The sequence below is a fragment of the Canis lupus genome, chromosome 2, assembly GCF_003254725.2.
Source record: "Canis lupus dingo isolate Sandy chromosome 2, ASM325472v2, whole genome shotgun sequence".
Classification (NCBI taxonomy): Eukaryota; Metazoa; Chordata; class Mammalia; order Carnivora; family Canidae; genus Canis; species Canis lupus.
Window position 1 is genome coordinate 68,542,161 of NC_064244.1, and position 15,321 is coordinate 68,557,481.

Consider the following 15,321-nt stretch of genomic DNA (forward strand, 5'->3'; position numbering starts at 1 on the left):
GTCCGAGCTTTTTAACCCATCCCCACCCCATAATATGTGACACCAAAGGAAGGTAAATTTAGCATTCGTGTGATGGTTTGAACAAAAGTTCCATGTTAACCTGAGCCATGTCCTCTTTATTACTTTACCTGCCCTAGAACTGCCACATGAACAGTTAGGTTGTCTCTGCTGACAAATTTGCGGTGGTAAGGAGTCTGGATCAAAGTGTTAGGAACAGGTCACTGGGCTTGTTCTTCAAAGAACAGGCCTTTTCTTATCTGCATTGTTTTAATTCCATTTTAGTTGCAAACTCCAACACTGGCAGTGGCTCCCGCCGTGACTCCCTGACTGGCAGCAGTGACCTTTATAAGAGGACATCGAGCAGCTTGACCCCCATTGGACACAGTTTTTATAACGGCCTTAGCTTTTCCTCCTCTCCTGGACCCGTGGGCATGCCTCTCCCTAGTCAGGGACCAGGACATTCACAGACACCACCTCCTTCCCTCTCTTCACATGGATCCTCTTCAAGCTTAAACCTGGGTAAGAACCATTACTCTAACACCACCTTGAACTCTAGAAATCTCTTGCCACTGATGACATTACAAGTACTTTGCGTAAGCAAAGGACAACCCCTTTATCCCAGGAGTGTCCTGGGTGTTCTGTGCCTTCCTTAAGTGCCTCATGTTATTTAGGCTGTACCTAGAGAGCATAGCAGTTTTGGATTTAATCAAGTTTGGGTGCATCCCCTGTATATTCACTTCAGCTTCAGTCTGAACATCTTGTTCTTTGGCTACACGTGGGAGTCTTTCATTATAAACCTAGTACAGATTCATTTTCAGGAAAGTTAGAAAACACAGAGACATAGACAAAGAATGTGTTCACCTAGTGTCACCACTGAAATATCACAATTAATACTTTACCGTATTTTTCAGACTCCCTCTCCCTATATATGCTTAAGATCTTACTTTTCCACATAAAACATTTTATTTAAAAATTTTGCCAGATTCTTAAAAAAAAATTTTTTTTTGGGTATAAACTACCTAGTGTGCTAACGAGTATAGATGTTTATTTCTCAGCTATATGTTTAGGTGGTTATTATGTATGGGGATTTAAAAATGTTACCATCTAGATCCTAAAATGAGGAAGGAAAAGAGAATTATAAATAGCAGGCTATAAGAATGAGAGGAGACTGACAACCTTTGGGTGGCGGATTCCTAAGTCTTTCAAGAGTTGGAAGGTGGTCCATACTTCCTTCCCTCAGTTATTTATCAAGTTTGCATTTTGAAATACTTATATATTTCTTAGATTAGGAAAATTGAGGCATTGTAGTAGAGTGACCATATGATTTATGGTGCAACCAAGGACACATTTGCAAGTGGGTGGGGGTGCTGTTCACAGTGACCTCTGTGATGACAGACTGAATCTGGCAGTGTCCTAGAAATCATCATGTATGGCCACTTACCCCAGAAGGTTGTTTGGTTTTTATTTTTAATTCTCCATTATTATTGTTTTTTAAATTAAAGGCATTATTATATTTTTTAAGAGCAGTTTTAGGTTTATAGCAAATTTGAGGAGACAGCACAGAGATTACCCTGTACCCTCTGGCTGCACATGCGCAGGCTCTTCCACTAGCAACACCCCCACTGGAGTGGTATCTTTGGTAGAGTTGATGAACCTACAATGACGGCATCATTGTCTTTCAAGGCTCATAGTATACGTGGACTGTTTTCAGTTTTTAACCAGGAAGATTAAAAGTGGCTTTTTGGGTTCTGAAATAAGGACTGACTAAACATGAATAGTGTGCTTTGATTTAGAAAGACAAAGACTGGGAAGTGATTTATAAAAATCAAAGAAATCTTGAAGGGGATAGTATAGATAGTAGAGGTATTATTTTAGGACTAAGAGTGCTATCTCTGAGTTGGAGAGATGGCTTTAAGTCAACACTGTGTATCTACATATGTACATACACATTCGCGTGAGCGTGTGTGTATTCTGAAATCTTAAAAGGTCAGAGCTGTCTTTGTGGAACTCATTGTCTCAGTTTATAGATAGATGTTACTTTAGAGAAGTTGTCAGGCCACTCCAGATATTGGTAAACCCATGTTGGACAGATAAGGCAATGGGGTACATTGCACAGCAGTGTTTCTAAGTGACAGAATGCTTGGCTTTTAAAGACAGGGTTAATGTAAATTGTTAGGGGGGCAAATGAGAGTCTCAGTTTAGTATATTGATAGAAGGAGCTAACGCTTACTGAGTAGTTATTGCCAGCTATTAATAATGGTTTTGGGTGCTGTACATACAACTGGCATGTGTAGGTATTTTGCCCATGATACAGAAGTGAGGAAATTGCCTAAAACCCTGCTGAAGCCTAATTATTATCTGAAAAGATTTAACATCAAACATCTTTGGCTCCAAAGCCCACACCTTCGGTGTACATCCTGTCACATGATATGCCCAGGGTATCTTTTAAACCGGTGCATTGTCAGATTCAGAAATCTTACCTTTTAATTCCTGTATTTGAACTTTGGAACTGTGTCAGCTCATACTGACATTCATAGTAAACCAACTAAATCTTGGAATCTTTTTTTGGGGGGCGGGTGGGATATGGTCAAGAGCCAGATAATAAATATTTTAGGCTTGCAAGTCAGATGGTCTCTGTAGTAAGTATTCAGTTCTGCTGTGAAGTACAAAAGCGGCCACAGACAAAATGTAAATGAATGTGTAGCCATCATGTGGTCACACCTTATTTAGAAAAATAGGTGGCAGGCCAGATTTGTCTGTGGGCTGTAGTTTGTCAACCCCTAAACTAGATGCTGGAAACAATACTTGCATGCATGGTGCCTTTCTTCTTTCCAGTGTGTCAGCAATGCAGTGAAATAGACTTCCTTCTTAATTCATGTTTCCCCTGTGAAGGAGGAAATAATGGTTGGTGCAGATTATTTCTCATTTTAATGACTCTTGCTCTCTCCCTGGTTTTCTTTTTAACATATCTTCCCTTGTAAAAACAATTTACCTCAGTGGCGCCTGGGTGGCTCAGTGGTTGAGCATCTGCCTTCAGCTCAGGGCATGATCCCGGCATCCTGGGATGGAGTCCCACATTGGGACTTCCCTGTAGGGAGCCTGCTTCTCCCTCTGCCTATGTCTCTGTGTCTCTCGTGAATTTAAAAAAAGAAAAAACAACAATCTGCCCCATTTAAGCAGTTTAGTTGCATTTGTTTGCATTGGACTTCCATTGCTGAGTGTACTGTGTAAGTCATACATGTCATTCCTGAGGAACTTAACCTCTGCTCAGTCTGTTTCCTTGACAGAAGGGTTCTTGTGTGCTTTAATTCTATCCTAGAGAAAATATAGGTAGGGGAATTGGTTTCTAACCGTGTCAGTACAGAGGCCCTAAGGACATTTTTGGTGCACAAAACTGAATATTTCTCTACCAAATGTATATTGGACCATACCCAATATAGTTTCTGCTAGTAATACTGCTGCACTGCCGATACCAGCCATTAGTTCTCAGATCACTAACAGCCATGCTGTGCATGCATTCATTGTGTTAAATTCTCTCATAACTCCATTCTATGGGAAGAACTCTGTTCTCAGGGAAGCTTAAACTCCGCATGCTCTCATGCCTTTTGCAATAACCACATAGCTAGCAAGTGTATAAATGCACATACAGCCTATATACTCTCTTGTTTTCCCAGTGTGGAGCTTTTTTCCCTTATATCTTTTTCATACTTCTTCCCCGAAGTTACATGTATGTTAGTATACTCTCAAAATGATCAGTGACCTGCTTAGTTAGCTTATTTTTTTTTCTTATTATTCAAGAATCACTTGTCGGTACCTACTTAAGACTCTTAAATGCTTTTTCTATTACTCATTGTTTAAGGACCAAAACTCTTTTTTTTTTTTTAAGAAAAATTCTATTGAGTTATATTTTACATATTATAAAATTTACCTGCTTCAGGCTTACAATTCAGTGATTTTTAGTAACTTTCTGAATTGTGCGACCATCACCATAAATTGGTTTTAGAATATTTTCATTCTGTCAGTGAGATTTCTCAAGACCAGTTACAGTTCATCTGCATTTAGGCTTTTAGCCCCAGTCAGCCACTCATCTACTTCCTGTTTTTAAATATACCTTTTTTTCTGAACATTTAAGTGGAACCATACATACATTATGAGATCTCTTTTGTTTGGCTTATTTCCCTTCTCATAATATGGTCTCCTTCCACCCTCACTGCATTCTCATCTTTTTGAAATTTCATTCATGATCTTACATGTGTCAGCAGTTTGTTTCATTTTATTGCTGAATTGTTGTCTTTATGGATATATACCACATTTTGGCTAACCATTGACATTTGAAGGATTTTTGTTGGTTTTGACTATTAGAAATAAGACTGCTATGAACATTTCATGCAAGTCTTTCTTTGGACACACGTTTTTATTTCTCTAGTAGTAAAATTGCTGAATTGTGTTTCAGTTTTATGTTAAACTTTTTGAGAAAATGCCATTGTTTTCCATGTGGTGCACCATTTTATATTCCCATCAGAAGTATGTGAGGTCTCCAACTTGTGCATCTTCACCAACATTGTTCTTTTCTTATTTAATATAGCTATTCTAGTAGACTTGAAATGGTATGTCATTGTGGTTTTAGTTTCCATTTCCCTCATGACTAATGTTTAGCATCATTTTCAAGAGATTATTAATTACATATCTTTGGCGAAATGTCTGCTCATAATTTTTTGCTCGTTCAAAAGTTTGGGTTGTCTTATTATTGAGTTGTAGGAGTTCTTTTTATATTCCTGGCTACAAGTCCTTCATTAGATACTTGCTTTGCATGTATTTTCCTCTGGTTTTTGCGTGTCTTTTCATTTTTTAAATACTGTCTTTTGAAGCCCAGTAGTTTTTAATTTTGATAGGGTCCAGTGTATCATGTTTTCTGGTATAGAATCTTTCCCCAACTCAGGCTCTTAGAGATTTTCTCATGTGTTTTATTCTAAAAACTCTACTGTTTTACATTTAAATTTATTGTCTATTTTGAGTTAATTTTGTGTTGTTGCCCAAGGTGGAAGTTCATCTTTTTAAGCAGGCACCATTTTCCCCAGCAAAGTGTCGAGTTTTTCAGTGTATAGGTCCTACACATCTTTTGTTAAATTTGTTCTTACATATCTTATTTTTCTTGTGCTGTATTCAATTGTGGAACTGTACTTGTAGGTTTGGTTTTAGATGTTTATTACTCGTTCATAGAAATGCAGTTGATTTTTGTGTATTGATCTTATATTCTGCAAATTCACCAGACTTACTTGTAGGTTTGGGTAGATTCCTTAGAGGACGTTCTATATATAGGATCATGTCACTTGTGAATAAAGGATTTTTCAGTCTGGATGCCTTTTATTTCTTTTTCTTGTTTTTAATTGTCTAGAACCTCCAGTACAGTGTTAAATAAAACAGACAAGAGCACACATCCTTGCCTTGTTCCTGATCTTGAGGATAAAGTGTTACTCTTTTACACTGTAGGTTTTTCATAGATGTCCTTTATCAGATTGACTTCTATTCTAAGTTTAAGAGTTTTGCCATGAATGGGTTTTTTTCTGTGTTTATTGATGATTGTGTGGTTTTTAATCTTTCATTCCCGAATGTGGTATGTTACATGAATTATTTTTTGGTGGTTTATCCACCCTTGCATTCTAGGAATAAACTTTACTTTATCCTCTTGGAGTTGGTTAATATTTTTGTTGAGTTTTGCATCTATGTTCATGAAGGATTCTGTCATTTTCCTTTTTTGTCTGACTTGTTATCATGGTGACATTGACCTTATAACATAGGCTGGGAAATGTACCCCCCCCCCCCCGCCCCCCCGTTTTATGGAAGAGTTTGTGGAGTATTGGTATTATTTCTTTACCCATGTATAAAATTCAACAGTGAAACCATCCTGGCCAGGGGGTGTGTTTGTGGGAAGATTTTTCATTCCCAGCTCAATTTCTATTTAACATCTTATGGGGTCAGGTTTTCCATTTCTTCTTGAATCTGTTTTGGTAATTTGTGACTCTCTAGGAATTTGTTCCATTTAAGTTGTCACATTTGTTGGCATAGGGTGGAAATGTCTTAAGTTAAATTCTCCCACTTTCTCTTTCAATCTCTCCCTCCTGTCTCTCCTATACATATGTACATATGTGCATATGTGTGTTTAGTAATGCAAGTAAGTTTTTTTTAAGACCCTGAACAAGTCAGATGTTGAAATATTTAGTCTTCAGTATATGTTATACTCTTCAATTTAAAAGTATTGCTTTTGTAATTATTAATCTTACTATTGATAATATTAATAACTAGGCTTACAATCCCTGTTTGTGGCTTATATGTGGGTGAGATGAAGCCTTTAGGCCCTTACCTGTACCTAAAGCATTCGTCTCCAATAAGTTCCACCTGTTACCTCAGCAGGAAATGTAAGGGATATGGAGATGGAGTGTCTCAAAGGTCTGATTCTTACCTAGATAGTTTCATGTCCTGCCTCCCTGTTGATGTCTCCATTCCACACCCATCTCCTCCTCATTTCCTGAAATGCTTCATGCTTACGGCTTTCTCCATAATCGTCAGATTGTGCTATTTTTAAACTCTAACCCTCAGGAAGGTAGCAGATGTAATTTATTATAATGTGTGTAGTTGACAACTCCTAGCCTTTTCTTGTGCCCTGGAAGAAGAGTACTGTGCTTGTTAATTCCTACAGTGTTGAAATATAGTAAAAATGAGCTCAAAAGTTCATAATCTGTCCAGGGCAAAAAAAGTGTAATAAGCACTTAGTTTTTATATTATGATAGAATTCCTGTCGTCATAAAATTAGTTCTTGATGTTCATATAATATATCTTTAGTCCTTTAAGAAAAGCAAAGTTCAAACACAAAAAAACTTTCTGTCCCTGTCTGAACTGCAAGAGATGTTTCTAATTTATTGTTCAGTAACTTCAGTACTAATTTCAGATTGTTTACTAGTTATGTGTTTGCCTTTCACACTTCTCCATTCTAAGAGCTAATGTAGTATTTTGTGATTGTTCACCTGGTTCTCTTACATCTCATGAAAGTGACTTGTCATCTGTAAAATTAACCATGTGAATATTAACTTATATTTTAGACCCAATAGTATGCACTGAAGACAATTCATTTTGGACTTATTTTAATTTAGGGCTACCTGGCTCTGGTATTAGTATTAGGGAGTAGATTGGGGAGAACTTGCTGTAAACATTTTGATGAGTGGGGTGACCTCTGCTTATATTAAATACAGAGTCAGATGTTGGTGGCCTTGGGAATTATTTCTTCAAAGGTGAAGAAGGCAGGAGTTTGCCTCGTAGGTACCTATTAGATCTATGAGTACAAAAAAAACAAATGAACGAGAACATTCCACATAGTAAGAGGATGGAATACTAGATGGCTGCTGGCAAAAAATTTTTAGTACACTTGTATAAAACAACTGAGGTAATACTGATTTAGCAGTCAAATTTTTCTATCCATTTACTTTTTATATGTGTCTTTAAAGTGGATTTCTGGTAGACAACATATAGTTGGGTCATGCTTTTTTGTTGTTTTTTAAAGATTTTATTTATTCATTCATAAGAGACACAGGGAGAGAGGCAGAGACATAGGCGGAGCGAGAAGCAGGCTCTCTGCAGGGAGCCTGATGCAGGACTAGATCCCAGGATCCCGGGATTATGACCTGAGCCCAAAGGCAGACACTCAAAAACTGAGCCCCTGGGTCATGCTTTTTGATCTACTCTGACAATCTTTTAACTGGTGCATTTAGACCACTGACATTCAAAGTGATTATTGATTGTATTGATACAGTTGGATTGATGTTTCACATATTTCTTGTTTTCTGTTTGTTGCCTTAGTTCTTTGTTTCTCTGTTTGTCTTCCCACTTTTTCTGTCATTTACAACTAGTCCAGGTTCACTTTCAACTAAGGCTTAATGTGTAGTGTGAGTAATTTATAATAATGAAATAATCCTAATTCCCTTCTGTCTCCTGTATCATTGCTGCCACTCATTTCACTTACATATAAGCATACATGAGCTTATCATTTAAGCATAAGCATTTACTAAATGCATTGTTGCTATTATTATTTTGAAAAAACTGTTACCTTCGCTTGTTCCTTTTTTGATGGTCTTCCTTTCTTTATGTAGATTGGTTTCTGACTTGTATTATTTTTAAACATTTCTTGCAAGGTAGATCTACTAGCAGCCAGTTTCCTCATTATTTGTTTGCCTGAGAAAAGTCTTTCCCCTTCACTCTTGTGAAGGACAATTTCGCAGGATAGTTCTAAGTTGATGGGCTTTGTTTCTCTGAAAACCTTAAATATTTTACTCCACTCTCTTGTCTGCATGCTTTTTGAGAAGTCAGATGTAATTCTTATCTTTGTTCCTCTAAAGATAAGGGTTTTTTTTTACCCCACTCTGGCTTCTTTCACTGTTTTTTTCTTTATCTTTGATTTTCTGTAATTTGAAGATGATATACAGAGGTGTTGTTTTTTGGTCATTTAACCTGCTTGTTTTTCTCAGAGTTCTGAGATCTGTGGCTTGGTGTCTGGTGGTCATTGTTTTTCAGATGTTTCTTCTGTTCCCTTTTCTTTTCCTTCTGGTCTTCCCATTCTGTGTATGTCGTACCTTTCACAGTTGTCCCACAGTCTGTGGACATTCAATTTGGTTTTTCTGAGTCTTTGTTCTCTTTCCTTTTTGGTTTTTGGGGATTCCATTGATACATCCTCCAGCCCTGAGGTTCTTCCCTTATCTGGGTCACATCCACCAAGAAGCTTATCAAAGAATTCTTCACTTTGGTTTTTTTATCACTAGCATTTTTTTTTCAGTTCTTAGGATTTCCATCTCTGCTTACATTGTCCGCCTGTTCTTGGATACTGTCTCATTTATCCGTTCAAGCCTGTAGCATATTCATCATAGCTGCTTCCAATTCCCAGTCTGATAACTTGAATATCCCTGCCCTGTGTATCTCCGATGCTTGCTCTTTCTCTTCACATTGTAGTGTTTGACTGTTGGTATGCCTTGTCATTATTTCGTGAGAGCTGGTTATGATGTGCTGGGTAAAAAAAGAACTGCTGTAAGGAAGCTTTCAGTGACATGGTGGTGAGGTTTGTGGGGAGGAGCAGCACTCTGTAGTTTCATGGTTGAGGCTCCGTCTTTTAGTGAGCCGGTGCTTCCGAACCTCCAGCTTCACAAGTGCTCTTTTGTTTCCTCTCCCTTTTGGTGGGACAGGATAGGTTGAATAGGCTGGAGTTGTGTATTTCCCTTGTGAGGATCAGTCAGTCTTTGATGATAACCTAGCAAGTTATGCTCTGGTTAACTAGTTTCCCCAGAGGGCGGGTTTGGTGAAGAACAGAGTGCTCTGGCCTATTTCAGAATGGTTTCTTTTCCCTTCACTTACTTAAGCCAGAGATAAATTTTCTCATTTATTGTGGAACCTGGTGGCCATCTCAGAGGTAAGTCCCTCAGTATTGTGAGGTTTCTTCTGTGACTGAGTCTTCCTACAGTTTTAACTCTCAGGGCTGTCCATTCTGAGTTAATAGCAATTTGTCAGTTACATTTCAGGTTTTCTTATGTTTGTCATCCATATTAGGATGTTTTTTTAGGAGTCTGGTTTTGTTTCTCTGTTGATTTGTTACTTTTCCCTGAGTGCCTTTATTAGTGACCAGGTTCCTAAAATATCTTTAAATAATTTCCCAAACTTTGTGTGTTGATGCCATTCCTTCTTCTTAAGCACATGTCTTGCTGTTCCCACACTGCAGGACCTGCTGACTTACTTGATTTTCACCTCTTTGCCCATTTCTCCCCATTCTCAGGTCATGGAAGAATTGTTTCTGAAATGGTTTAATAAAGAACATCCAGTTACTGTTCTCTGTTCTTATAAACCTCCTCTCTTTGTTGATGTAACTGAGTCTGAAAATGAGTCTCATGTGATTGCAAGGGCACTCACTCTGGAGTTCTGTCACAGATTCTAGCCATGATCATCTTGGATTTTATATCTTTGGATGAATATTTCACCTCTTTGGGCCTTAATTATTTATTACATAAAACTTCTTTTCCAAAATACCAATGAGAATTCAGTAAAAAGTGTATATGGAATACCTCTAGCATAGTGCCTGGCATAGGACAAGTGCTCACTAAATATTTCACACATTTTAACATTGATACATTTCCTTTTGGTTCCATCACTTTCATTGAGTTCCAGACCTTTGAAGATGGGCCCTGGAATTCTGTGGAGAAAACTAAGCTGGGTATCTTTTTGTAGCTACCATTAAATTCCAGAGCAGGCATTCATTACATCTCATGAAGAAATTAACAGACAGTTCATGCTGGGTGACTTTTCTCATGGACCCAGAGTTGTTACTCATCTGTGCTCTTTGTGGTTTATATGGTGTTTCTTACCTACTTTGCCTTTTTGTTTAAAAGGTATGGGGTGAAATAAGACACAAAAAGGGTATCTGTTTTACATATTTTTTTATAGTGTAAAGTTAAGAAAAAACCACCATTGTAAAAAAGAATACTAAAAATATATTCTCATAATAATTTTTATACTACTTTACATTTTGATAAGCTTTTTGGTCTTACCTCTATTTTATCCGTCTAGAGATTCACAATTACCACTTCCTTGTCATCAGTTCAAACTGCAGTATCAGTGGCATGAAAATTGTTGCTACTGTAATCATTTCAGGCTCTGTCCCAAAAGAAGGTGTTAAAAGAGCTGCCCATTCCGGATGCAGAACTTGAAAACCTTCCATTGCAAAGCATATGTCCTCTTTTCTACTCCTTATGTCTCCTTATCGTGTCTCTTCCTCGGCCTAGGGTGCCTTAGTGATTTTCATATTTCTGTTTTGTGGCAGAACCATTCCCTTAACACTTTTTGGGAGGCTCTTTATATAAAACAGACCAATCTGAGTACTCTTGAATTTTTTTTTTTCCTTTTTTTTAAGGAAGGGTTTCGAATAGGAATGGGATTATCCTACCCCTGGCAGAAATCTCACCAGAGCTCAGAGCAGAAAACCACTTGAGGTCTCTGTGCATTGTATGTTTTTGGATTCCTGGTGCTCAGGTGCTGGGTCACAGGGCAGGCCCTTTCCCTGTCATTTTCCTTAGTAAGGGCTACAATAACTATTGTTCCATTATTGCTAGCAGTCTCCTGTCAGTGGGTCCAAGCATTTCCCCTCTCAGTCTTTGTGTAGAAGTTTCTTTCCATCTTGGTGAGTTGGCCTTATAAAAACTGTGGCACTGATAGAATTGAATCTTAACACAAAGGCAACAAAATTGAAACAAAATCAGAAACCATGCACGCTTTCGTATGTGGGATGCCTTTTCCCCTCTTTTGAACAGAGTTCCTTAAGATTAAGTCTTGAGTTGTCCTGTTCTGTAACCAACAGGAGGCCTCACCAATGGCAGTGGGAGATACATCTCTGCCGCGCCAGGCGCTGAAGCCAAGTACCGCAGCGCGAGCAGTGCCTCCAGCCTCTTCAGCCCCAGCAGCACCCTGTTTTCTTCTTCTCGGTTGCGATATGGAATGTCTGATGTCATGCCCTCTGGCAGGAGCAGGCTTCTGGAAGATTTCCGAAATAACCGGTACCCCAATTTACAACTGCGGGAGATTGCTGGGCATATAATGGAGTTTTCCCAAGACCAGCATGGGTCCAGGTGAGGACTTGGCTTTGACACTTAAGGTAACTGAAATATTAATGCTTTAAATTCCATGCCTCAGATAAGGTATACACTATAATAAATTGCCATAAAGTGATCAAAACAGAGTTTGCCTCTTAGTATCCTTCCCATTATTTATTTCAGAGGGATGCAGGGATATGAGAGTCCTCAGATACTCAGGTGATTGAAAAGAGCCGTTTAGTCTAGATCATATGCTTCAGACAAACCTTTTACCATATTGTGGTGTTCCTAGTTCATGGGAACCTCACAGAATGTCTATAATTTAAGGAACAAAAATAACCAACACAAAGGTACAAGCACACTTTTGCTGCTTTAATCACTATGAAGAGTCTTGCTCTTAAAGAGACATTCACATGTAAGTGTGGATCTCTGCTGCTCCACCACTTTTCTGTGTTGTTCCACCATGTAGAGGTGAGAGAGAAGAAGTTGCTGTAAAGCACAGAATTTGCTTTGACTTATCCCTCCCTGTTCGGCTGTTCCAGTGGGCTTTGCAAAAAGGGACCACCCTGGTCCTGGGGGGAAAAAGCCTAATTATGGCACCGTCACCCATCCTTTCGTATTTGTCTGCATTTCTCTTTCTTGCTCTCTGTGCCCACTGAAACAGTTTCTAAAGAACCCATCTCCTCTTTGAGTTCTCCCATCTTGCTACTGGGCAAGGCTCCTATTTGAATCCTATAGACTAGTTTGAGGGACAGCATGTTTTTGCTTTTATAGTTACTTGAACTGAAAAATGCAAACTGAGTACTACTTTAGAAGACACTGCAAGTGTAAATTACAACTCTTCCATATCATGAATGTGTATTGCTTCATATTAGCATGAGTTAAAGAAGATACTAAGGGCTGTAACCACTGAGTTTATTGATATGGGATTGGTTTCTGAAGAAAAAAGTCAAGTAGAATTCTCCTGTGTTATGCCCATATTCACCCCCTCTTTCCTGCCCTCCTCCTCATCTCCCCCCTCACCCACACACATACAATTTCGTATGTATGTAATGAAATGTACTAAATTTAAATATACTTTTAAAAACCCAATGAAGTTAGGAGTAGGTTACACTACAGTTTTTTTTCATTTTCAGAGATTTCAATAAAGTGAGTTCAAGTAATTTGTTTAACACTGTGTGTGTGTGTGTGTGTGCGCGCGCGCGTGCCCACGTATATGGGTAGGTACACACAATTTCAGAACGGATATATTATATAAATTGAACTAATCCTTATTGATTTCCAAGTCTTCGTGAGATGCTAGGATTGCCATTTTTACTTTGTACTTCAGATTCATTCAGCTGAAACTAGAACGAGCCACACCAGCTGAACGCCAGCTTGTCTTCAATGAAATCCTCCAGGCCGCTTACCAGCTAATGGTGGATGTATTTGGAAATTACGTCATTCAAAAGTTCTTTGAAGTAAGCCTTTGTTCTTTCTATTCTTTAACGTTAGAGAATCTCCAGAGCGTTTTGCTTTTCATTAGCTGTTTTTAGAATGGCAATCTCATTCCAGTCCTCAAAATGAAGTGTGTGTGGTCTTTTTGAAGAGCTTTGAAATGTTTATCCAAGTTATTAGCAGCAGTTTATCGTTTAAGTATCCAAGCAGATGTGCCAGTCTATTTTAGGAATGTGTTTGGAGAACCGCTGTCCCCATTTAGGATCCAGCACATTACTTCTGATTGTTATGATAGATTCACTAAACATGTCATTTTTAGAGGAAATAATCTTCATAAGATAATTTTAGGAGGATCACAATAAAGTGTTCTAAAAACAGAATTTTTAGGCTTCCTAGAGAGTTATTTTTGAATATCAACTATAGTGTTGTTCATCATAAACTACAGTCACAAGGATTAAGTCCCTCTTTTTAGGTGATCTTTCCAGCCTTGGTCTCTCATTTCTCTTATTATGGATAACATCTACCCTTTTAACATAGCTTTTGGAAAGGATTTTTTAAAAATTTATTTATTTGTTTGTTTGTTTATTTATTTATTTATTTGACTGAGCGTGCGTGTGCGCATAAGCGCACAAATGGGGAGTAGCAGAGGGAGAAGCAGACTGCCCACTGAGCAGGGAGCCCTATGAAGGGCTTGATCCCAGGACCCTTGGGGTCCTGACTTGAGCCAAAGACAGATATTTAACCAACAGAGCCACCCAGGTGCCCCTGCTTTGGGAAAGGATTAATGATATTGTTGGATTAATATCGTTTCCCCTACCTACTAAACTAAAATGTCAGAAAGGCAGGGATTTTTTGCATGCTGTTGTAACCCTGGTGTGTCAGTATCAGCAATTCCAAGTCCTAAATCCAGAAAGGAATGAGACATTGAGATAAGAACCTGGTAACAAGGTTAACAAGGGAAAATGCTGGAACTGCACATTACCTGTTTGAAACAGAAGAAATTTGTCAGTTTTATACATCTTACTTTGTTTAGTTTGTGTAAGATTTTTTTTTGAAAAAAGCCTTTGTGTTATAACCTTTCTCAAGAAGACTGAAGTTCTTTGACTCTCTTAACTCTTCAGTGATACTCAACATACAATGACTTATATTTTTTATTTTAGAATGTCTTTTTACCACTATCTTGTCACAGATAAAAGAATGTAGAGCTCTCCAGATCTAAAGGTTCATGTGCAGGTAGAGGTGGCTGAATGAGCAGTGGACTATAGCTGCATGATTTGGGACAAGCTAGAGAACTTCCATGGCTCACATAGCACCCCTGGTCCATAGTTCTCTTGTGTGGAAACTGAGTGGTTTGGGAAACTGACTATATGTAAAATCTCCAGTCTCATGCTTATGTCATTCAAATGAAAATAAAAAGCTGGGGTTGGGAAACCCTTCTAGGAAGAGTTTTAACATTTGTATAGCCTTACCTCTTAATTACTAACTTGCCCCCCCCGAGTCTGTTGCCTCGTATAAAGAGAAAATTTCAATTTTTAAAGTATTGTAGAATACTGATTCAAAACAATGTCCATATGTTAAATTTCATGTAGATGAAGAGGTACTTTGTAACCAACCCATGGGCTTCAGACACCTGAGTGCTATAGATTTGCTCCAGGAAGTCCTTGGATCTTTCCCATACACTAAGTTTCTAATAAACAGTGTCTTCCAAATGTATTACTATTTTTTAGAATAAATATAAATGCTCTTATAGTAAATAGGAGTATAGATTCATAGTATTAGTGAATTAATGACAGCTTTGAGGAATTAACATATTTGTTTAGCAGGTAGTAGTGAAACTGCTGTCGTTGGATACATGAGACGTTTTTCAATATTGAAATGGATTCCTCGCAATCAGAGGCTGAGAACTCTTTGCTTGAAAAAAAAAAAGGGGAGTTTTGACCAAAAAGGTTTAGTTAATTAATCATAGGGTGACACTGCTAAAAGAGGTTATGCCAGTGGTTGATACAGAATAATGGATCCTTTGATTTCTCTAGTTTCTTTCCTTCTACCTAAGTAATGGTGTTCACCTACACGTTATGTCTAGTTTGGCAGCCTAGAACAGAAGCTGGCTTTGGCAGAACGGATTCGAGGCCACGTCCTATCATTGGCACTGCAGATGTATGGCTGCCGTGTTATCCAGAAAGCTCTTGAATTTATTCCCTCAGACCAGCAGGTAATTGTAAGTTTCCCCTTTAACTTTTCTCTTGGTGTTCAGTGTTTCTCCATGGTA

General features: G+C 38.2%; 1 protein-coding gene across 23 annotated transcripts in view; it reads left to right on the forward strand.

The window, feature by feature from the left end:
- The window catches only part of PUM1 (pumilio RNA binding family member 1), a 134,083-nt gene that overhangs the window by 101,191 nt on the left and 17,571 nt on the right, over nucleotides 1-15,321 (forward strand). For 17 of the 23 annotated variants that reach the window (XM_035713254.2, XM_035713262.2, XM_035713257.2 and 14 more), the window contains 4 exons: nucleotides 283-519; nucleotides 11,384-11,651; nucleotides 12,946-13,075; nucleotides 15,136-15,270. In XM_035713254.2, coding sequence (XP_035569147.1) covers nucleotides 283-519; nucleotides 11,384-11,651; nucleotides 12,946-13,075; nucleotides 15,136-15,270 — 770 coding nt within the window. The remainder of the gene's footprint in view (nucleotides 1-282; nucleotides 520-11,383; nucleotides 11,652-12,945; nucleotides 13,076-15,135; nucleotides 15,271-15,321) is intronic. The other 6 variants (XM_035713256.2, XM_049105247.1, XM_035713261.2 and 3 more) reach the window with 3 other exon arrangements.